The sequence below is a fragment of the Amphiura filiformis genome, chromosome 16 (genome assembly GCF_039555335.1).
Source record: "Amphiura filiformis chromosome 16, Afil_fr2py, whole genome shotgun sequence".
Taxonomy (NCBI): domain Eukaryota; kingdom Metazoa; phylum Echinodermata; class Ophiuroidea; order Amphilepidida; family Amphiuridae; genus Amphiura; species Amphiura filiformis.
Window position 1 is genome coordinate 31,079,628 of NC_092643.1, and position 25,371 is coordinate 31,104,998.

The 25,371-nt window shown below is 38.4% G+C and overlaps 1 protein-coding gene across 1 annotated transcript in view; it reads right to left on the bottom strand.

Moving 5' to 3' along the window:
* LOC140135871 (tonsoku-like protein) overlaps window positions 1–24,724 on the bottom strand; it is a 38,436-nt gene extending 13,712 nt beyond the window's left edge. The window contains exons 1-14 of the mRNA XM_072157521.1: window positions 24,588–24,724; window positions 18,176–18,271; window positions 17,211–17,514; window positions 16,337–16,495; window positions 15,675–15,846; window positions 14,333–14,447; window positions 13,395–13,540; window positions 12,323–12,475; window positions 11,213–11,338; window positions 9,601–9,817; window positions 4,891–4,955; window positions 3,739–3,828; window positions 2,250–2,486; window positions 743–863 (exon numbers count right to left, since the gene is read on the bottom strand). Coding sequence (XP_072013622.1) covers window positions 743–863; window positions 2,250–2,486; window positions 3,739–3,828; window positions 4,891–4,955; window positions 9,601–9,817; window positions 11,213–11,338; window positions 12,323–12,475; window positions 13,395–13,540; window positions 14,333–14,447; window positions 15,675–15,846; window positions 16,337–16,495; window positions 17,211–17,514; window positions 18,176–18,271; window positions 24,588–24,618 — 2,032 coding nt within the window. The 5' untranslated portion in view covers window positions 24,619–24,724. The remainder of the gene's footprint in view (window positions 1–742; window positions 864–2,249; window positions 2,487–3,738; window positions 3,829–4,890; window positions 4,956–9,600; window positions 9,818–11,212; window positions 11,339–12,322; window positions 12,476–13,394; window positions 13,541–14,332; window positions 14,448–15,674; window positions 15,847–16,336; window positions 16,496–17,210; window positions 17,515–18,175; window positions 18,272–24,587) is intronic.
* Between the last annotated feature and the right edge of the window lie 647 nt (window positions 24,725–25,371).

Consider the following 25,371-nt stretch of genomic DNA (forward strand, 5'->3'; position numbering starts at 1 on the left):
TATACGCATTAGTCCAGCATCATCTCAAACGTCATTGTTCATTAATATACATTACATGCTTCTTACTTGGGTAATATTCATTGAGGAAAAAGAGATGAGTTTTTGAACGGGAAACCGGACACAATAAGTATAGCGTGCTGGTCCGATAATGGACTAAAATTCATCAATTTGGGGCATGAAAAGGTGTTCTCAATGATCTAAAAATTTGACCACATACATGTTAAATGAGTACCATTATTAATCTAGCCGAGTCATCCAGTCAGGGTTCTAAGGAATACGATATTTTTCGATCTTTTTAATATTTTTTTTATTATTTCAAAAACTCAGAAATCGGAGTGCTCCGTTTTTTCCCGACTTTGAAGTCGGAAAATCGGGAAACTCCGGGTAAAATGAAGTTGTATAGCAATTTTTTACAATGTAAACATATAATACTAATATTGTATCATAAGCACATCGACTAACTAATATTTTCACTAAAAATTGCTTTGCAATTTCAAAGTAAATTGAATGCTGACTGTCATGACAAATAACAAATAGATCATTATTGTAGATGACTGTAATAATTGTCTACCTGAAAGTTCCTTTGAAAGTGAAAATTTCGGCAGAACATTCATTTATCATGCTTTTCATGTTCAAAACAAGCTATCGTGGAAAAAAAGAAGTGTCAACAAAGTCATCAAGCTTCAATCCATGTGCATAGTAGGTATGTCAGAATACAACTTCATATCAGTGGCATGCCTACCTTCTGTGATTGCTTTATTCAGTAACCCTTGTGTATGTCGACATCGTACCATAGTTTCCTCATCAATATCTCTCTCGTATGTATCTTTCCATCTCATTAGATTGTCTATTGCAGATTTACCCTAATTTCAACAAGAAAATACAGATAATTATTACATGACCGGCCAGAGTCTTAGCCAGAAATCAGAAACCACCCGTCCAACCAGATACCAAAATTTGACCCTCAAATATAAAACAACTTGTCTATACCCATGGAAGGGTCACTGGGGTCAAATATGTCCTGATTTGGCCTTTACATGTCACTCTGAATTAGTCTCAAGTTCATATAACCTTAAAATCATCTATTTTAGAGCTATCACATCTGTAAAATCCATTAAATCCACCGTCTAAAATTAGATTAGCCCGTCTTATTAAAGACGGGTGGACGCATGACTGGCTAAGACCTTGCATGACCCCAAGCAAAATGAGAATAAAGTTTAGAAATGTCCTTTTCAAAATTATGGCACATTTTTGTATGGATGAGACTTTTAACAATAAATCCAGTGTAATAAACAGGCTATTCCAGTTGAAATCCATACACCCAATATGGAAGACATGGCTGTAATCTTCCACACATGGAGTGTGAATTTCGAATGGTGATACTTGAATGGGTGAATCTATTTGAAATCTACACCCCCTGTGTAGGCAATTAAGGTCATGTCTTCTGCAGGGGTGTATGGATTTTAGCTGGAATAGCCCAATTACAGAATCTAGTCTACCCCAAAATCAGGATTAGAGGGTTAGCAGGCAGACTATGGTACAGTCAATTTTGAGATATCAAAAATGTGTTATTAACTGTGTTGAACGCATTTAGTTGAACTCAAAATTAGAAATCTAATGATATGTACTAGTGTATGTAGCTAGGAGGAAAAGCCCACCATCATATGAAACCTTTGACCTTAGATTATAAAGTTTACTTCAAAGACTTTTCAATTTTTAATAATTCCCCATAAAATTTGTATTATAATATCGCAATTTTCAAAAAATTAAAATTATTTGATATCAGGACATTCCTTGTATTAAGAATGCAATTTGATGTGTATCTCTGATGTGCTCTCATGTCCCACTAAAAATACTGTGTAAAGGTCGGCAACCGAGCCCTTAAGATAACAGACCTGCCAACCTACTTAAGTCAGAAAGAGGGACATTGAGGACAAAACCTTGTGCATGTACACAAACCAGGTACCGACAAATTTTAAGACTTGAGGTGTGCAATACTTTCAGAATTCAGGGAAGGTTTTGCAGGGCTAAATTTATCAAAATAGACTAAAGAGAATGCTATAGCAAAATTTTAAAGTGAAATTTGCATCATTTTCTGCTGTTCTTACATTTTATGAGATTTGCCATAACTGAAATTTTCAGAAAGCAGGACTGTCCCTCATTTTCACTTTGGAAAACCCCCGGGGAAAACCCCAAATGAGGGACAGTTGAGAGATAACCAATACAGATTTCTGCCAAAGTACACTCACCTCATCATTCTTAGCCAACACATTAGCTCCTTTATTAATCAGCAAATCAGCAACCTCAAAGTTGCCTCCATCTATAGCATCATGCAATGGGGTAATCCCACCACACCCTTCTCCGCCACGGTCATTTATATCGGCGCCATGATCCAGTAGAAACTCTGCAATCTCGTAGAAGCCAAAGTTACAGGCTTCGTGTAAGGGGATCCAACCGCAGTTGTCCCTGGGGTTGCGAGGATGACCCTGGTGTAGAAGAAGAGGGGGAAAACAAATGTATCATTTTGTTGAATTAGTAAATGTTTGTATTTGTGAGAGGACTAGAGTATTCTATAATGCATAAAAATTGTCTTTATTTAGTGAAAAATACATAAAAAGAACAATATACATAACAATTGACAAGGGCCAATATATTATCAGACAGGAAAAAAAACTTTCCAGGGTTGAAACCAGCCCAAGTTGAGTGCCAACTAATTTACCATCCAGAAAACACCCATCTGGGACATGTGTTAGTGCGCCACCCATATGTGCCTTTTGTCGTGCCTCCTCGTTTGCTTTTTTTGGCTCATGAGAAGCAGCGTGGATTATGACTTTTTCATTTTGTTTATATTGTTCTGTATAAAATTTTGTTTATTATTTAAAAAGAAAAAAAAATTGTATTTGTTAGGCCCTTAAATTTTCTTTGTTTGTAGCTTAAGATATTTTAATCTGTTTCTGGTTGTGTAAAGCGCCTAGAGGCATTTGCATTAGGCGCTATATTAAATCTGTCTTTATTATTATTATTATTATTAAAACTGCATCAACTATAAAACAACAATGGCCACCATGAACGATCGTGTGAATGTTATGGCCGTATATGGCGCTGCAAAATTGCTGTTTTATTATGCATGTCGACGTGAAACATTGTAAAATTTTTGATATTTATTAAAGTTTGTTCATAATCATACAATATTTGAACAATTTTGTGCCCGTCGGAAGGAAGCTTATTTTGATTGAGTGTCAGTTGGCAAATGCTAGTGGCAGTTACAACCGACCGGCACAGCTACAACCTTGACTGTTTCCAATACATGGAATGCCTGCTTTCCTTTTTTTTCTTCTCTTTTTTTTAATGACCTGTACTTGGGGCAGGTAAGGGAGAGAAAGCATGAAAGGACATTCAGACCAAAATACAACTCGAACCAAAGATGAAGACTTCAATTCAAAATCTTAATTTTAAAAAGCAGACACTGAGCAGGTCCAAAGACCCACTGAAAGATGACAGAGTCCTGATCCGATCTGAATCATATCTTGGCCTTTACATAGATTACCCACCAGCCCCCTTCTTCATTAGATACAATGTTTCATAAAAAATTCAAAGCGATGATGCTTTATCAAATAACAAACCCACCAACACACACCCTACCCCCACCCAAAAGACACACCCACAACAACAAAACAAAGACAAAGATAAGGACATGACAAGACAAAACATCCACCCAAAAGAATGCTTTCCTATTACCTGCTCTATAAGTCTCTTGACCTGTTTCAGATTACCATCTATACAAGCCCTGTGTAAGAGAGTCTCACCCTTCTCATTCCGCTTGGCAAACTGCAAAATAAATGTAAAAGTTAAAGCATAGATTAAACAATATGTATGTTATGTTGAGAAAGAAATTGGACACATCAATGCACACATCTTGAGATGTTGATCAAGCCCAATGCAAGTGCCTTGCATGGGTTAGTGCATTAACAAGCATCAACGTTTAGTACAAATACATTGGTTGCATGGTCTCACATCACTCTCCCCCACCCACCTTCTCTCTCTGTGACCTTACTAAAAATGTTTTTGATAGAAGTGCATTAATGAATACTAGTATCAAATTTAATATGCATATTTAGTCATAAAAATAAAGTTTTCAGGAGTGTTTTATAATACACACTATGTGCACATTTAGCTAGTTTAGAGCAGGCCTAAACTGGCGGAGCATATACCTAGTGGCGCGCGACAGGTCTCAATTTATTGTACTATTAAATGCTATGTAAATTGAAATATTGAAGTACATTGAACAGAGAAGGTGTGCAAAAATAGCCCATCTGAGCAACTCAATCCATGAGCTTCCTGCGGTGCTGTGCCCTGCACCTTTGCTTGGATGTTGCCTTTGTATCCAAACAGGGCCCTAAAATAGCCCCTGGATCAAACTCATTTAGCATGCATAGTCGCTCCACTCACATGGTTATATTTTTCTGTAAGGCTCACTCATAAATTTCCATTCTGCAAAAGTAGATCGCCTCAGCAGCCATCAACAAAGTAAATACACCATGTACGCTTAAACTACGCTCTGGTCAAAAGGATACATGAAAATTTTATAGTGGTACTTCTAGTGTTACTAATATTATAAAGCGGTGCTTCACTGAACTTAGTTGAGAACACCTAGTTTAGAGAATAAGAAAGGAAAACATACCAGACAGTGTCCAATTGGAAAACAAAACAGGAAACATAACCATACAACATAACTTTAGCATGAAAGTTAATCTGTGTTGGTAGACTTCATAATTAACTTGGGTTGCCAGTCACATGAAAGTTATAGTTGTGACCGAAAATTTGAGGTATGTTTTAATTTTGTGTTGAGATCATAGGTTTAAATCATACTTTATAACTTTTGTTTGTTACCTTGTTTCTTTTGACTCTTTCAGATGCTGTTGGTACATCATACTCTTCCTCTGCTGCAGAGTCATCTGATGATAAATAACACACAAAATCATGACGTTAGAAATCAGAAAAGAAGGTAGAGACCTGAGTAGATATCTTACACTTCCCACAATGCATTTCTTCCCAGGACTGATCTGCAACACTGGTCAATAGTGACAATGTTGCATTGAATTGCAAATCAGTACAGGGAAGAAATGCATTGTGGGAAGTGTAGGATATCTTCTCTGGGTAGAGCCCTACATTTGAGAAAATTCTGACCTAAATTTGAGACAATTCTGACGAGTCTTTGACTTCATGGTCACAACTGGTCAAATTATCTGCCTCTTAGAACGATTTTGATTGGTTACAAAGAAGCCTGTATCATATATTGAGCCAATCAGAGATTATGGTAAGAGTAATGAGTATGGCTTTTAGGGAATTAAGCTTGAAATTGCCGAAAAGACCTAAAAGCTGAATTTTGATTGGTTGCAAAAATGATTATATCATGTAACTAATTAATCGGGGGAACTGCAAAAAACAAACAAAAAAACAAAACAAACAAAGACAACAATACACCTGATTCTGAGAGAATGATGTCGTCTACATCCATAGAATCACTCTGCTCTGTGCTAGGCTCTCCATCCTCACCACTCACATCATCATCATCAGATGCAAAGACCACTATGACATTCCTGATTCTGAGAGAATGATGTCATCTACATCCATGGAATCACTCTGCTCTGTGTTAGGCTCCCCATCCTCACCACTCACATCATCATCATCAGATGCAAAGAGCACTATGACCTACCTGATTCTGAGAGAATGATGTCATCTACATCCATGGAATCACTCTGCTCTGTGTTAGGCTCTCCATCCTCACCACTCACATCATCATCATTGGATGCAAACACCACTATGACGTACCTGATTCTGAGAGAATGATGTCATCTACATCCATAGAATCACTCTGCTCTGTGTTAGGCTCTCCATCCTCACCACTCACATCATCATCATTGGATGCAAACACCACTATGACCTACCTGATTCTGAGAGAATGATGTCTTCTACATCCATAGAATCACTCTGCTCTGTGTTAGGCTCACCATCCTCACCACTCACATCATCATCATCAGATGCAAAGACCACTATGACGTACCTGATTCTGAGAGAATGATGTCATATACATCCATGGAATCACTCTGCTCTGTGTTAGGCTCACCATCCTCACCACTCACATCATCATCATCAGATGCAAAGGCCACTATGACCTACCTGATTCTGAGAGAATGATGTCGTCTACATCCATAGAATCACTCTGCTCTGAGCTAGGCTTTTATATCCTCACAGCATCATCATCAGATGCAAAGACCACTATGACCTACCTGATTCTGAAAGAATGATGTAATCTACATCCATGGAATCACTCTGCGTTAGGCTCCTCATCCTCACCACTCGTCGTTGTCGTCGTTGTCGTCGTCGTCGTCGTCGTCATCATCATCATCATCATCATCATCAGATGCAAAGACCACTGTCACCTACCTAATTCTGAGAGAATGATGTCATCATCTACATCCATGGAATCACTCTGCTCTGTGTTAGGCTTTCCATCCTCACCTCTCACATCATCATCATCGGATGCAAAGACCACTATGACCTACCTGATTCTGAGAGAATGATGTAGTCTATATCCATGGAATCACTCTGCTCTGTGTTAGGCTCACCATCCTCACCACTCACATCATCATCATTGGATGCAAACACCACTATGACGTACCTGATTCTGAGAGAATGATGTCATCTACATCCATGGAATCATCCTGCTCCGTATTAGGCTCTCTATCCTCCTCCTCACCACCCACATCATCATTGAATGCAAAAAGCACAAAGACCTACCTGATTCTGAGAGAATGATGTCATCAACATCCATGGAATCACTCTGCTCTGTGTTAGGTTCACCATCCTCATCCTCTTCACTACTCACATCATCATCATCAGATGCAAAGACCACTATGACCTACCTGATTCTGAGAGAATGATGTCATCTACATCCATGGAATCACTCTGCTATGTGTTAGGCTCACCATCCTCACCACTCACATCATCATCATCATCAGATGCAAAGACCACTATGACGTACCTGATTCTGAGAGAATGATGTCATCTACATCCATGGAATCACTCTGCTCTGTGTTAGGCTCTCCATCCTCACTACTCACATCATCATCATCAGATGCAAAGGCCACTATGACGTACCTGATTCTGAGAGAATGATGTCATCTACATCCATGGAATCACTCTGCTCTGTGTTAGGCTCACCATCCTCACCACTCACATCATCATCATCAGATGCAAAGACCACTATGACCTACCTGATTCTGAGAGAATGATGTCATCTACATCCATGGAATCACTCTGCTCTGTGTTAGGCTCTCCATCCTCACCACTCACATCATCATCATCAGATGCAAAGACCACTATGACGTACCTGATTCTGAGAGAATGATGTCATCTACATCCATGGAATCACTCTGCTCTGTGTTAGGCTCACCATCCTCACCACTCACATCATCATCATCAGATGCAAAGACCACTATGACCTACCTGATTCTGAGAGAATGATGTCATCTACATCCATGGAATCACTCTGCTCTGTGTTAGGCTTTCCATCCTCACCACTCATATCATCATCATCAGATGCAAAGACCACTATGACGTACCTGATTCTGAGAGAATGACGTCATCTACATCCATGGAATCACTCTGCTCTGTGTTAGGCTTTCCATCCTCACCACTCACATCATCATCATCAGATGCAAAGGCCACTATGACGTACCTGATTCTGAGAGAATGATGTCATCTACATCCATGGAATCACTCTGCTATGTGTTAGGCTCACTATCCTCACCACTCACATCATCATCAGATGCAAAAGCCACTATGACCTACCTGATTCTGAGAGAATGATGCCATCTACATCCATGGAATCACTCTACTCTGTGTTAGGCTCTCCATCCTCACCACTCACATCATCATCATCAGATGCAAATACCACTATGACCTACCTGATTCTGAGAGAATGATATCGTCTATATCCATAGAATCACTCTGCTCTGTGTTAGGCTTTCCATCCTCACCACTCACATCATCATCATCAGATGCAAATACCACTATGACCTACCTGATTCTGAGAGAATGATGTCTTCTACATCCATAGAATCACTCTGCTCTGTGTTAGGCTCTCCATCCTCACCACTCACATCATCATCATCAGATGCAAATACCACTATGACCTACCTGATTCTGAGAGAATGATGTCTTCTACATCCATAGAATCACTCTGCTCTGTGTTAGGCTCTCCATCCTCACCACTCACATCATCATCATCAGATGCAAAGACCACAATGACGTACCTGATTCTGAGAGAATGATATCGTCTACATCCATAGAATCACTCTGCTCTGTGTTAGGCTTTCCATCCTCACCACTCACATCATCATCATCAGATGCAAATACCACTATGACCTACCTGATTCTGAGGGAATGATGTAATCTACTACATCCATAGAATCACTCTACTCTGTGTTAGGCTTTCCATCCTCACCACTCACATCATCATCATCAGATGCAAAGACCACTATGACCTACCTGATTCTGAGGGAATGATGTAATCTACTACATCTATGGAATCACTCTGCTCTGTGTTAGGCTTTCCATCCTCACCACTCATATCATCATCATCGGATGCAAAGACCACTATGACCTACCTGATTCTGAGAGAATGATATCGTCTACATCCATAGAATCACTCTGCTCTGTGTTAGGCTTTCCATCCTCACCACTCACATCATCATCATCGGATGCAAAGACCACTATAACCTACCTGATTCTGAGAGAATGATATCGTCTACATCCATAGAATCACTCTGCTCTGTGTTAGGCTTTCCATCCTCACCACTCACATCATCATCATCAGATGCAAAGACCACTATGACATACCTGATTCTGAGAGAATGATGTCATCTACATCCATAGAATCACTCTGCTCTGTGTTAGGCTTTCCATCCTCACTACTCACATCATCATCATCAGATGCAAACACCACTATGACCTACCTGATTCTGAGAGAATGATGTCATCTACATCCATGGAATCACTCTGCTCTGTGTTAGGCTCTCCATCCTCACCACTCACATCATCATCATCAGATGCAAAGACCACTATGACCTACCTGATTATGAGAGAATGATGTCATCTACATCCATGGAATCACTCTGCTCTGTGTTAGGCTTTCCATCCTCACCACTCACATCATCATCATCAGATGCAAATACCACTATGACGTACCTGATTCTGAGAGAATGATATCGTCTACATCCATAGAATCACTCTGCTCTGTGTTAGGCTTTCCATCCTCACCACTCACATCATCATCATCAGATGCAAAGACCACTATGACCTACCTGATTCTGAGAGAATGATGTCATCTACATCCATGGAATCACTTTGCTCTGTGTTAGGCTTTCCATCCTCACCACTCACATCATCATCATCAGATGCAAAGACCACTATGACGTACCTGATTCTGAGAGAATGATGTCATCTACATCCATGGAATCACTCTGCTCTGTGTTAGGCTTTCCATCCTCACCACTCACATCATCATCATCAGATGCAAAGACCACTATGACGTACCTGATTCTGAGAGAATGATGTCATCGTCTACATCCATAGAATCACTCTGCTCTGTGTTAGGCTCACCACCCTCATCCTCTTCACCACTCACATCATCATCATCGGATGCAAGATCATGGTCCTCCCTAAGGCTACGTATCTTCCTCTTCATGGCACTGTACATATGCTCTTGACCATATTTTTGGTGCACAAGACTTAGGGATTTCAGTGTTCTCAACTGTAACAAACAAAAAAGTATTTATTTACAAGGCCCCATTAATTTAAAAGTTTTTCTCTAAGCTTTCATGTGTATTAGAAAATTTGAGTATGTTAGTCATGTCCGAGTTGTCAAAAAGCAATTTTATTTTTCTGTGATTTACAGGCGAAAGATAACATTTCCAAATATAATAAGGTCAAATGTACCCTAATTGGTGATTTGTAGCCTATATCCCATCCCAACAGCATAAAACAGAGAACACAAGACCCAAATCATGCATATTGAGAGGCATGCTATTCCATAAGAAAGGGGCTTTGATGGATAGCATCCTGTTAGGCAAGAGAAACAAATTAGTTCGATCTTTTGATCGACTATCGATGCTTGGTCGATCCTTATTATTTACGATATCAATTAATTGACCATTATTAATTATGATAACATACAAATATTTGCCTGTCTTGATATTGAAAAGTATAAATTTAGCATTAATTCTGATTAATTAGTTGTTATTTCATTAGTAACCAGCATCGAAGCAGCATCGACAGTCGATCCAAAGATCGAACAAATTTGTTTCTGGTGCCTTACTGTAAAAGTGGAAATTTTCACGCTACATTATTTTCGCACTTTTCGCCTTCCAAGCTGCTACCGTGAAAATGTGCAAATATATTCCTTTTGTGTATAGGCCAATGTAAGGTTACTTAAAATTGCAGCTTTAAAAACAAAGGAAACCGTTCAAAATTGGCAAAACGTGAAAAATTAATCATAAAAAATTTTCCACTTTTACAGCTTATTTGGTAGCATAAGCAACATCATCTTTTCACTACATATGCTCCAAATACATTGGGCAATTCCAGTTAAAATCCATACTCCCCTATGGAAGATATGACCTTAATATTCCACACATGGAGTGTAAATTTCAGTTACCTGACTGGGTGACTTCATTTGAAATCTACACCCCTGTGTAGGAGATTGCAGGAGTCTTCCATTGGGGGTGTATTGATTTCAACTGCAATAGCCTATATTAACCATGTTAATTGTGCAGCAGCATGATGCATCCATGCATGCATTGGCGTCAATCCCGGGGGGATTGTCCCCCCATCTTTTGGCAAAATTGCCCATTTTTCGTTCTTTTCAGCCGCAATTTAGGCCCATTGCCCCCACACCCCCCCCCCCCCCCACACACACACACCCCCACACATTTCAAGCCGGATTGGCGCTAATGCATGCATGCAGCAAATTCTTATTTCGGATTTGTCTTGCAGTATACACTAAACGGCCAAATAAAACACACACCTATTTTAAGTTTATTCATTGAGGTCATTTTAGTGAAATTTGAAAGGTCACTGCAAGAACAGGAAAAGAGGACCTTTTCATTTTTAAGTACCCTTCTTTATAGAACCTGTTTCCTTATCTCACCTGTAGTTGAGGATGCTTGGCTTGTTTAGCACAGTTCAAAGCTTCACTGTATGACTTCTGTATTGCTTCTGAATCATAATTGGCTTTCTCCTGTGCATCAGCTATGTTTAACCAGGTTTTACCTTCCTAAAAAACAAACAAACAGGGAAACTATGATTAAAATGACAGGTTTTACTATAGGTAGATCCAATATTTTATCGTAGTGGATACTCAAAATATTAGACTTGCCTATACTTTATGACACGATAGAGGATAATAAAAACAAAACTTCCCATCATTTATTATCTAATTCTACATATTAAGATAGAGGCTGAAATCCTTGGACAAAAATCAAGCTATATTGAAAGTTACAAAGTAAATCAATTTTTTTTCAAGCATCGCTGTTGGATGTGCATGCAATGTTTTTATGGTCGGCATAAGGGCGAAGTCCAGTAGTTCCCAATACCCTGATGAATTAGTTTGGTATTTATGACATAGGCATAAATTCTCCCACTTAGTCAGTGTCTTAGCCAGGAATTTGTCGGGTGGGGGGGGTGGGGGGGTTAAAGGAGCAAGGTATTTTCAAGGAAGGGGATAAAAGTACAAAAATCTTTTAAAATGTTAAATATCAGGGTGGCCATCATCCCACAGGGGAGAAATGGGGGGGAAAGACTTCTTACAGGAGGGCAGCTACCCCTGGCTACGTCACTGCACTTAATGCACGTCCACAGAATCACAAGGATTATGTGTAAATAATTGATAGGATTATAATAACTCAGGATTTACCTATACGCCATGAACAAAAGAATTCTACACCCAGGAAGAAGTGGGTATTCCTGGCATCTTCCTGTGTATTGGTATTTCAGTAAGAACCCTAAGATGTTCATGAATTAAATTGCACCTGTTTATGTGTAAACAATAGATTGGATTATAATCACACAAGATTTAACCATGCCATGAACAAAAGAATTCTCAACCTATATGAAGGTGTCGGGATTCCTGGTATATTCATGAACATTGCCAATTCAGTAAAAGCTTTTACTTTTCCTTTCTGTATTTTTCTTTCCAAAACTAATATTGCCCCCAAATACTTTCCTTTCCTATTCATCACTTTATATTTCACAGACATACCTCTTTGAAATTGCCAGCCCTTAGTTCCAGTTCTTTGCGGTACATCTGTATAGCTTTCTCATATTGTTTGTTGTCTGCGTATGTAGCTGCCAACGACACATAGATGACTATTAACTCCTTGCTTGGCTTCTTTAAACTCAATGCACACTTCAGCTGCAGAGAAAAGATTATAATAAATATATCTACCTGACAAGATCACATAATATAACAGGAAGTACTAACGGTACAGTGTATTTTACATTTTGACAATTTGTGCAAATGGAAAACATTACATCAATCAAACAAACACACATTTTCATTGCATAATCATTCTGTATTCTTTTCAGACATTAATAGAACACGAAAACCAAAAAGATTTTGCACTAAGGCACTAAACTAGACACAAAAAGCAGAGAATACACAATGATTATACAATGAAAGTGATACATACAAAATATACTGCTACAGGAATGTAAAGCAAAAATGTCATTGGTCGTAGGCAATTGCATGTATGAAAAGATGATGTTGAATATATCCAATGAATCAGTAAGTTTGATGTGATCGGGCAGTTGGTTCCAAATGCGAGGAGCATGGCATGAAAATGACCGGTCCACAAATGTTTAGTGTTGAGTGCCAAGTTCAACAAATTGACATACAGATGAAGATATACAATGAAGCCTTCTGGAACCAGTATGGACTTGAAACATGGTATACAGGGGATTTGTGGTGAATGAATTTGGAAAACAGAACAAAGACTTTACAGTCAATACATAGAAATACATATATGTGACCCATCACATCGAAACACGGCAGTTGTCGCTAAAAATGAACTTGTAGATTTCTTTACCAAATTAAAGGACTGGTTTTAAGCTTTAAAATGGCACCTCTTCCATTAATGTCGCATGTAGAATAGCGATTTTATGTGATAAATACAGTTCAAATTTCTTATTATTTTCTTTATTTTTCGGGGCACATTTTCTTTATTATCTTTAAATGTGGGTTTCCGACAACTGCCATGTTTCGATATGATGGGTCACATATATAGGAGAAGTAACTGCACACACAAAAAATTAAGATATAGCCAACTGTTTACCTGTTTCTTGTAGTATTCCACAGCTTTGGTAAAACTGCTAACCTTGCAACATAAATCCCCCAGGGCTTCAAATAAGGAAACGGTCTCTGTTTCTGCATCATCTGGCAACTCTTGTAATTGTCTCTGCAACTGGCAACCCTTGATAGCTGGTTCAAATTGAAATAAAGGAGAAACAATCAAACAAACACATAATATAATGAACTTATAGATTGTGTGTAATGTCAGATAGGCTACATTGTCTGAATCCTCATAATCAAAGATCTGGGACAATTTATTACGTAAGTTGTTATGACTGTGATGCTGCCTATGTTGGTGAATCGGAGCGCTCACTGAAAACGAGGTTAGCTGAGCACCGAAGACCCAGTACCTCTTTCCGTGGGCCAACAGTCAAAGCCACCATGCATACTGTGGACTGGAACAAGGTGAAGGTACTTGATCTAACTGGTACAACAGAGGAGTCAGAATACATTGGTTCGCTTTAAGTTCGGTAGTGACATCAGGTGTACTGACAAACTGCCCTTGTACGCATGGGTATATGCTTGGGGCAATTAATTTTATGCGCACAATTCAAAACCATGACCGGCGAAATATGCACATTCTAAAGTACTACTGAACTTGCGAAGAACCAATGCATAAACAAGGACAAGGGATGACACGACCTGGCACCTGTCTAATGTAACATCTTGTCACATGACGTTGTTGACAACAACTCGTCATGTGACACTCATCAAGATCGATAATAATATCAGTTTGAAAAAGGCTTAGCGACCGCAAGCTGAAAGCTCACGTAAGTGAACATCTTTGTTGTCAAAATCAGTCATTAAATTCAGCAATACATTTATGCTTGATCAAACAAAGCAGGTAATTTGCCATTATAATTGATTTGGAGTTACTGTAAAAGTTGAAATTTTCAGGGTATATTTAAATTTGTACCCTACCTGCTCTGAGATGCCTTGCTATCACATCTTTATCCCGCATAACTTGAGATCCCATCTTGTATGCTTTCTTCAAAACACGCTTGGCTGCTTGGAAATCACACAGTTGGAAATATATCTACATAAAGAATGAAAAGGTGACATGAATAGTTGATCAGGGATGTAAATGTGCAACATAATATACATTTCCTAGAAAATCCATCTGGTCCTTGTGTGCATTATTGAACATTTCGGGGTCTGGGGAATAGGTTGCGGGGTATCACCCCCTTTCTAAAAAATTATTTTTGGCTCTTTCTATGAATTATCATCAACCAATTCCGGAAAAGCAAAAAAAAATTTCGGTAATTTCCGGAAGATTTACATCCTTGGTTGATTTTAACAATTGATGTACCACTCCTTCAATCAGGAAAAGTCAAACTTGATCACAAATTAAAGCTCTGCTATTTTCTGCTCAGAAAATAGAACTTTTAGTGTACAAAACTGGATGAATGGCTGAATGAATGAATGAATGAATGAATGAATGAAAGAAATAAGTGTACAAGAGCGAGTGTATACCCCAAATCGTAGAGACGTGATATCGTGTCTGAAATTAGAGTCAGATTTTTAGAACCTCTCTGATGAAATTTCTCAACAAATTTTTTCAACTTTGTTGCGATATCACAGTGCTGCATGTTTCCAAAAGATTGCTGGGAAACACCAATGAATCAAAACAGTACAATCAATCACATCTTGATTCTTTCTCATGACAGTGATTTATTGCATGGAGAACTTTTAAATTTCATCGCATGATGTCATATTGGTAAAATGGGGAAAATCGCAAGATACTGCGACACTGGAGTATATACAATGGCCATAAATGAGCAATCAAGTGGAGCTAGTGAATGTGTAGGAGGGTACGCAAGTGAGTGGGTCAATTTATACTAGGGCTGCTAAGAATACGCAATTGCGTTATATGCAGTGCAAATCACATATTTTGACATTTAGGGAAAAATCTAAAAAATGCATTTTTTTTTAATTGATAGAAATGTGTAAAAAATGCATTTTTAGATCTTTAATAGACTATGAGGTGAACACAAGTTACAAATCTACCACTTTTCGATACAAAAGTGTAATTTCCCCCCAATTATTTTAAAAAATCAACCATGAATGATTTCAGCACATGGCTTTAGGTCCAGGGACTAGTCCAAATCCACACAAAAAAAAAGAAAAGAAAAGAAAAAATCTGAAAAAAAAAGTTAGCATTTTTGGTAGGAAATCGCAGATTTTTGCATTTTTTTCGGAAAATCAAGGTGCGTATTGTGTTCTCCAAAATTGCGCATTCTTAGCAGGCCTAATGTATACTTACATTTGCCATACAAGCCAATGTTTCACTCTCTTTACTTTTATCCTTGAGTTTCTTTGCAGTTTGCATTGCATTCTCCAGTGAACGTAATCCTTTGGAGTGTTCACCACAACGCTGGTAGATATCTCCTTGAGCAAACTGACTACGATACAAATCTTCTAATAAATTATGCTTTCTATAACGGAAGAAGACAATGCAAAATAAGACATAACAAGAAATACCTAAACTGTTTACAAAGTACATGGTTTCAAAACCAGAAGTATTATCACAACTCGATAAAATAAAAGCTGCCAACCTTTGAGATCACAAAACTGTATTCTGAAATCCCAAAAGTTGTATTTTTCATTGAAAAACCTTATTTACTACAAATATCAAGCGCTGATGAGCTTAAGTACAATGTCATACGTGTGAGCGATGCTGAAAATCCACACTACCACATTGCACATCGTGCATGATTTTCTCCTTTCCGAGACGATTGTATGAATTTCCATTTCGCCAAATACTCTGGTATCCAGTCACGAGATACAGCATCCGGAAGGACGGAAGCACAGACATTGCAGATAGTATGCCTCATGGTTGAGGAATAACAACAGAACAACAATAATAACTATTACCATAAAAACAATATTTACTAAATACTGAAATTGATATCATTGTATACATACTCTGATATAAATATGGCCTGCTTGATAAATTTGGCTGAATTCTTGAAGTCTTGTTTATTATCAAACACCAAGCCAAGATTGAGAAATAATCTGGCTCTCATCTCCATGACCTCCTTCTCACTGATTGAGCCTCGCAACTTGTCACATACACCCAAACTCCTGCAATGAAAGAAATAAAAAGTACCATTGAAATGTACAGAACACTTAGTTTTACAGAAATTAAAATAAAGTTGCTTAATATTAAGTTTATCAGTGAATAAATTAATGAGCTATTCCAGATGAGATGATACTGATAGTATATCAGCCATTGGTACCCTGAAATTTAAGTTGTTTGAAGCAGATTTTTGACTAGGAGCTGACAGTGGCATATAGTGTGAGTCATCAAATGGCGGGGGGCTGACCATGATTGGGGGGACTGGGCCTGATGGAGGGGGGCACAAGCCATTTTTTGGCAATTTTCCCATGGAATTTTTTTTTGAATTTTCAAATTGACTGGAGGGCACTAGGAACTGACTTACTTAAAAAAGAACATAGGTGGATATATATGTAAAGAACATAGGAAAGATATATATAAAGAACATAGGAAAGATATATATGTTTGCAGGGAGGAACCAACTTTGAATTGCGGAGGGGGACTACGCCACAACTTGTCCAAGAGTTACGAACCAGCCATCAGGTTGGTTCGTAACCAACCTCAATGTGACAAACCTTCTACCACCGTGATGTCGCAGGTCAAGAATACAGAGCCAATTCAAGATCAGTCAGCCTGATGATGCGTCATGGATATGACATGATACTGTAGCCATCATAAAACAGTAAGTCCAGTTGAACAGAATTATAATTTAGTCCCAGGATTTAGTCCAACTATATTTACTTTAAGAAAGCTTGTTGAGCTTTATTGAGTGCTTCCGAAGCCTTGTCTCCTTGACTGTTTTCTCCCTGACACAAATACGTCCTGCCAATAGTTGCAAATGCTCTCTGCTCCTCAACATGGTTGTCAACTGACTGGGCCAATTGCAGATGGCGCTTCTGATAGCGTAGTGCCGTCTGGTACTCTTCGAGGGCGCTGTAACATTCTCCAATCTTGCGATTAGCCACGGCGGATCCGATGACATCTTGGAGAGATTCTGAGAGTTGGAGTTCTTGCTTGTGTTCCCTAATGGCGTCTTCATATTCACCTGTAAAATGTACATTAAAAACAGTTTTATAAATGAATATGTCTACTCTAAAGACCTGTCACCACACAGGAGACAGGGATGAAAGCAAGCACTCTCAACACTGTCTGAAAATCTGTATATCCTATTTTGTATTTGGAAGATTATATGTACCAATATTTGAATATATCGCTCTACTAAAATACCTCTCCTCTGATATTGCTTTATAAATACATCACCACAGCATTTCTCATCATTACCTTCATTCATCTGTTGATCATACTAGGCTTTATATTCTAAAAGTACAAAGTTCAACAAACAGGTGACAGGGCCTTTTCAGTTATTGGACCTTGGCTGTCCAGCCTACTCTTGTACAGACTGAGGAAACAGCCAAGGTCCAATGTTTCCTCAGACTGCACAAGAGTGAGCTGGATATTTTACAGGTCTGGTAGAAACTGCTCTCACCTGATAATTTTGTTAGGGCTATTCCAGTTGAAAACCATACACCTGCTGTGGAAGACATGTAACCTTAATCTTCCACACAGGGAGTAGGAATTTTACATGGGACTACCTGAATGGCTGACTCCATATGAAATCTACACCCTGTGTGGGAGATCAAGGTAATGTCTTCCATAAGGGGTGTATGATTTCCAAAGGGAATAGCCCATTCCCCTAGCCAATTTACCATTTCTAGCTAGAAGTTCCCCAAGCACATTACACAGTTCAGATTCTTCTTTCAGTTTGCCATTAGCTTGAGCCTTAAACTTGGCTTTTTCCAATCCTGTACATCAAAAAGAAAAGAACAAAAGTTTTATATATTAATTTTTTTATCTTAAAAGTAAGAGTTGCAGCCATAGATTCATGGGAACAATCATACCAGTTCATGCCAAGATGTTTGTTAGAGACCTGTCCACCCGTCTTTTGAATGGGCAATGTCAATTAAAAGTAGACGGGTAGGAAAATCAACTCGTCCTATGGACGGGCAGAAAATTCTCCCAAAAATCTGATTGGTGCAACTCACGGAACAACAGGAGCAACCACAACCATTACTTGAACATGTTGCTTTAGTCTCGAACCTACAAAGGGCTATTCAGTTGAAATCCACACTACCCTGTGGAAGATTTTGGAAATATCTGCCACAGGGGAGTATATTTTCAAATGTAATTGGTCCGGTTAATCATTTTGAAACCCATACTCCCCTGTATTATGGCTTTACCAATACCATCCACAACTGGAGTGAGTATTTCAAATGGAAGTTACCCAATTGTCTATTCTATTCGTAACTTATACTCCCTCTGTGGAAAACTTTGGCTAAATCTTCCACAGGGGTAGTGTGGATTTTAAATGGAATAGCCCCAAAGTGACTGTCCAGTCAACAGGGAAATTATATTTTTAAGGGAGGCTCCTTTTTAGTGACCGACTCTATAAAAGTCACACTGTGTATTGCTTGACAACACTCCTGTGTATAGTTACTCGAGAACTCTAGCTTCGAATTTGCACACGATAGTTACGCATTCGATGCTAGAGTACTTTGCTATGGTTTTTCGGTCGGACAGCGGTGCAATTCTTTGTACCGGAGGCTATTTATTTTGTTAATGTTGAAATTTGGATGAAAGTCATTCATTCATATTTATTCAGTACTCACATAAAAAAAAAAATATTACAGCACATATGATAAAAAAAATATACATTATAAATACATACAAGATGTGGTCAATTGCATGAAATACCAGATATAGCAACGAAATATATATGGATTATGGAGTAAACACCAGACTCGTATCAAGGATAGCCCAAAAAGCCTCAATAAAATTGAGGCTTATTTCCATTGGGGTCCTTAAAGAAAAAAGAAATGGGGGAAACAAGCAGATCAGGCAACAGAACCAGATAAATAAATAAATAACTCCCAAACCCAAAATATTGCACAAAATAAATAAATAACACCCAAATCCCATACATGTATATTGCACATAAATTACGACCAAAAAAGAAAAAGATCAAACCCCATCAATACCTAATGAAAGAACTCTGCTCAGTTCTTATGACTTGATCCATCAGATGTTTTTTGACGGGCTTTTTAAAAATGTATCTTTTGAGCAAGATTTACCAAATCTGGACCTGTAGTCTAAAATTTTGCTGACATGTAATTTTAGCAACATTTTTGATGCAATCGCCTGTTGTGATCGGCTGTGTTTCCTTCTGAACTTCCATTGCTTTACACGGTGTCATGCTTTACACTGTATCATGCTTCCGACTAGATTTTGAATGCAAAGTCTCTAGCCTAGATGTGAAGCTATCGGTGAGCAAATTCATGGCTAGACTTCTCGAACAAGTGTATCTAGAGATCTGCCTATACATTGTAGATACCGTCAGTTACAGCTAGTCAGATTAGGTTTCAAACTCCCATGGGACATGAAATGAGACATATCTAAAAATTAAAGCCATATTATAACATTTGCTGAGGACCCCGGCTGAGGACACCCTCAATATTTTTCAAAATTCTATTTTTTACACAAAAAATAAATTAAAATATACACTTAGTAAACTAACATACATGTACGGTACCTTTCAAAATCAAGACTTGAGGTGCTGATCAATGTGCTGTAGTTTTGTCAAAATCCAAGATTTTGAATAAGGCCCATGAAAGTCAATTCTGAGTTTATCGTCACTTTTTTTTTCCAGGTTGGTGAGGTGACTTTTTCATTTTTCATTATTTCATCAAATTTCATTATTGACCTAAAATGTGTGTTGATTTAAAGCAAAATGGAAATAAATGCGATGAAGAAATTTTCACGAAAGGTAGGGACTAGAAAAGTTAGAAAAGAGCCTGGTTTTGCTTCCAAGTTATGAATTTACATGTTTTACAAACAAAATATATGTTTCCAATTGCTAAAACTGGTGAAAACACTGATACTTTGAATAATGAATTATTTTGCCATATTTGAAAATTTGATGCGGGTATTTTTGGTTTCCAAAAAGTGACGCGGCGGGGGACGATAAACTCGGAATCGACTTTCACGCGCCTAAACCGCAGGAACCATCGTTTTATTATCACAATGGAAATATTTGTCTAACGCGTTCACGATGTGCATAAAACAGCACGTACATTGTTGTACATCCCGGGGGTCACTCCCATTGTGGCCTGTACACCATCCGCGATAATGAAAACGCGTAAAAAGGGTAGATTTTTAGGTGGGTAGGCACGATCACGGCGTGTCGCGTTTAGGGTGTCAAAAACATGAAAAATTGGAAAAAAGGGTAGCAAAATTACAATTGCTACATACGCGGAAATGAAATTTAGGGTATGAAATTTGATGTTAGGAATGAAATCCCTGTTTAGGGTGTCATTTTAGCCAAGGGTCAAATCCTTGTTTAGGGTGCTTTTCAAAAGTTGATTATCGCGGATGGTGTACAGCCCTCAATGGGAGTGACCCCCCCGGGTGTACATCATCATCATGCATGGCGTAAGAGCAATTGTGACTTATCAAAAGAACCAACACGACTCACGTTCGAATGAGTGGTTCGCATTAGTTCACCACGTAAACTTGTATGGCTCAAAATTCGGACCGCTCGCAATTTAAGTTTACTGATTTCTATGTTTTGAAATTTGTTGACGTTTTAATGATCCCCGATTTCCGATCGATTATTTTTGCTGTGTCACATCACGTGCAGAACGCTGGTGGGTACCAGCCAAACTTCAGAAGAAAAAAACTTGATCGCCGATAACGATGTCATATGGGATATTACACAGAGATATTTCTTGCCAAAATTTGACCATTTCTAGGCAAGTTGGTCCTACTTTGTCTACGTTTATGTGAAAAAGGACAGTCTAAAGTAAGTGGTGCCGTCGTCGGGACCGTTTTCTAATGTCGACATGTCGATATAATTCGTATACCGACGTCGACAGTGTGTCGACATAAAAAAATTTCTAAAAAAAACCAAATTTAATTTTCAAAAAATATTTTTGGCCAGAAAAGCAAGTTATAGGCCCAAAATGACTTGTTATTCAAGGTTGGAAACCAGAGAAATACTGCTACTCAAAAAAAAAAAAAAAAAAAAAAAAAAAAGCCAATTTTTTTTACAAAGTTGGATACATTTGTATATTTTAATTACTTTTGCTTCTATTGAACAGCTAGCAATGCATACTAATTCAATGTGTCCCTAACTGTTGAATAGAAGCAAAGGTAATCAAAATAAACAAATTTATCCAACTTTGTAAAAAAAAATTGGCATTTTTTTTTTTATCAGCAGTATTTCTCTGGTTTCCAACCTTGAATAACAAGTAATTTTGGGCCTATAACCAAGGATTCTCGAGTACTAATATACTATAGGATAAGCCACTTGTTTGCGCAAATGAAGTCAGTCACACAGCCATGTGATGGCATTGCTGTACCCCTGTACGTGTATGAGTGTATTTTCTGTGGAAGAGTCGATGCATGTTTACGTCATCGTTTCAAAAAAAATTAAATGGCGAAAAACGGCGAACAATTGGTCGTTTCTTTCCATTACTATCATATTGTGAAAAACCAAGTAGCTAAGGAGTTACCTCAGTATGATAGGAAAATATTATAACCGACGACCCCATGATGAGACTGGCTAAATAAGCTGTATTTTTTGCCGGAAAGGGTCCGAATAATTGGCAGTCGATGGGCGCCATCTTGGAAAAATAGCTCGAAATAGACTTCCTCGACAGTCGTTCAAGATTGAGGAGATTTTAGCCTGACGATGTTAGACTTGATCAAGACGGACTGTCGTTTGTACCGTAGCGGTCTAAATGTGCATATTTCATACATAAAATTAGCTCGAAATTCAATAAAACAGGTAAAATATGGACCTAATGTTCTCTCTACTAGTTAACATAAAATTTGATGAAAGGGGTATTTCTTTTTAAAACAAATAAAAACACGCGTTCAAATTGCGTTACAATCGCATTACCTGTACTTGCCGGTCTGGAACTAAGACTACTGCACTTGGATTCCCCAGCAACCGTCAATCAAATACAGGATAAGTCCTTTTAACCAATAAAGCAGTAACTCGCATCATAGCCATTCACAAGTACGTAAGTTTTAGGCTGTGCACTTGGATGCATAGCAACCGGCATAGCAACCGTCACTCAAACTGCCGGCGAAGTGACTTCATTTTTTATACAGGGATTGAATACGAGTGTCACGGCCCTGCTATAACTTACTTTTCTGGCCAAAAATATTTTGTGAAAATTAAAAATAAAAAAAATAAAAAAATATATATATTTTTTTTTAAGAATTTTTTTTTTGATGTCGACATGTTGGGATACGTGCTGACGTCGACATTATGTCGACATAAGGCATGTCGACGACGGCACTAAAAGTAAGTATATACGTGCAACGCTTTTGATGTTTTGATGTTTTGGGAGACTGTGAGGGATCCGAATAAAAAATGATGTAGCCTATTCTTGACTCTGTATTAAATATTCCTTCAACACGCTGCCGTACGGTATTATACGGTCGATGGACAGATAGTATCATCAGTTTGTGAATGAGGACATCGTATAAGTTCCTTGACCTTGAGGATTGAGTACCCCCGGCCTTGTACTAGGTTCGCATTGGCCCAATCAGCCTGGGTGCCTTCTTCATATAAGCCTTGATTAGTTCGCAAGGCAAACTTAAAAAAACGGGCAAACAGACACATCATTTTTCGGTATGACATTTTCGTATTGGTGATGCCCTATCTAAGTTTGCACTGAAGTGCCATCTCAGTTTGGGTGCACCGACTTGGATCATGTGCTAATGAATTTTTATTTATTCTGGATAAGTACATGTAATGGAGTATGAATTACAATTTCAAGCATAGGAGTTTAACTTCATACATACTCGCTATATAACGGCGCGCGTGATTGGTCGAGAGCCGGGCATAAACAGCGTTTATGCCCGTGGCCCGGATGTGCGATCTCGGGGTAAAAGAAAACGAAGGAAATTCATCGTTTTTTATGATGTTCCTTGTTATCTTTTGATGAAATAAGAATCAGAAAATGTTCTGGTATGTATGAACGGGGTTCATTCATATATTTTCATGACTAAACGGTTGTTTATGCCCTCGGGCATAAGCGCCCCTCGGGCATAAACAACCGCTTAGTCATGAAAATATATGAATGAACCCTAATTTAGGTAAGAAGTACAAGAAGCTGTGTAATTAATATTATGACAAACGTGCAACGAGCCTTGTTACTGTAGTGTTAGGCTTGTATTTCTTAGTACAAACTCTAATTGAAATCATGCAATTGCATTGCACTTGTTTTTTGTATACACTTCGTCCCATACCGTTGTGCAGAGCTACTACGGTATGGGTTCCCTGTACTAAGCCTTGATGTTCATGTATTATTGTGGCTGGGGAATTTTACTTTACAAAAAAATATGTCCATTGATGCATCATATCTAGCCCTAGAACTCCGGCCATAGTATCCGTTTTTTACTTCTACTAGGGCCAGAGGCACTTACATTGAAAAATTTGTTGGAGATGCTTGAACGATCCAGTACAAAAAATGACAGCATTTCAATGCTTGATCGAACCAGTACAAATGTGTGTCAGGTCACTAATTAACATGATAAAACCCACTTGAGAACACACAATCGCCGGTCATTTCTAAAGATGCATTTATACTCAATCGCTTTTGCAGAACCTGAATCGCACGCATGATCAGTGTACTAAATCGCCGTCGTATTTGCCTGCTGAGCATGCGCATGATTCGCTGTTTTTCAAAAGCGACACGTAGGCCTATATTGACACCCTCTGTCGGTCAACGTTCTCTAAAATTGTACACATAACTTTATTCGTGTAGTTAGCGACATTGATTCAGTCTGATGATGAGTAACCCATGGGTATAAACACAGCTTTACACAATGACTAATTTACATAGGCACAAAAGACCGTGTTCATGTACCGTTACTCAGCCAAACATGGCAGAGTAGGTCCCGGATCTTCGTACATGTTCCTATCTCCTCAACGTTATACCTTTCCAACAAGGAAAGAGATACGAAAGGCGAACGTCTAATCATATCAGGTATATTTTATTTTTATAAGCTTACTGAAACTCATGAACAATAATCCTAATTTATACCTACTTTTGAACTCCTTTTTATCGTGTGGATTCATATTGGTTGACTTCTGAGGGGTGGTCGCTTATCAGCATTAGTCATTCAAATTATTTACTCATAGAAGTTGCTGAAAAACAAGAGATTCATTCACAACTTTTACTGAAATTAATTTTTGTGATTCGCGGTTGTTGTGACCTCGCATGGCGTATTTTGGTCAATAGAGGGGGCAAACACGTATCGAAACATGGAATAAAAATTCCCTTTAAAAGGATAAGGTAGTGATAAGGGGCCTGAAAAAAAAAGGGAGGCCCTGAAAAGTTTTGACCCTCCTAAGGGGGAAAAAAAAAAAAAAAAAAGACCACAAATTTTCCTGGGAAAATTGAATTTATATGCTTTTCTATGGGGTTGACCCATAATTTTCATGTCAAAAAAAGGGGGGGCCCTGAAATTTTTGAGGTCTGTAAAGGGGGGGGGGCTGAAAAATTTGCGTGCTGAATTTTTTTTGCATCAGGCCCTTTACAGACCTCAAAATTTCAGCCAATTTCAAACAAGTGTTTGTGAACGGTCCCTTAGTGGTATAATTTTCTTCGGAAGGGGGGTCCCAAATATACCGTACCGGGGTGGGGTCATCAATTTTTGGAAAGAAAAATAGGGGGAGGGTCATAAAATTTTTGATGACCAAAATGTAGGGAGTCACAAGATGACTACAGATTAATTTTATTCAAAAAGACTGAATATATATGTTTGGCCTGTTTAGAAGGTGGTGGTGGTGGACAGTGGGGGGGGTCATAAAATTTTTGTTGCCGAAATA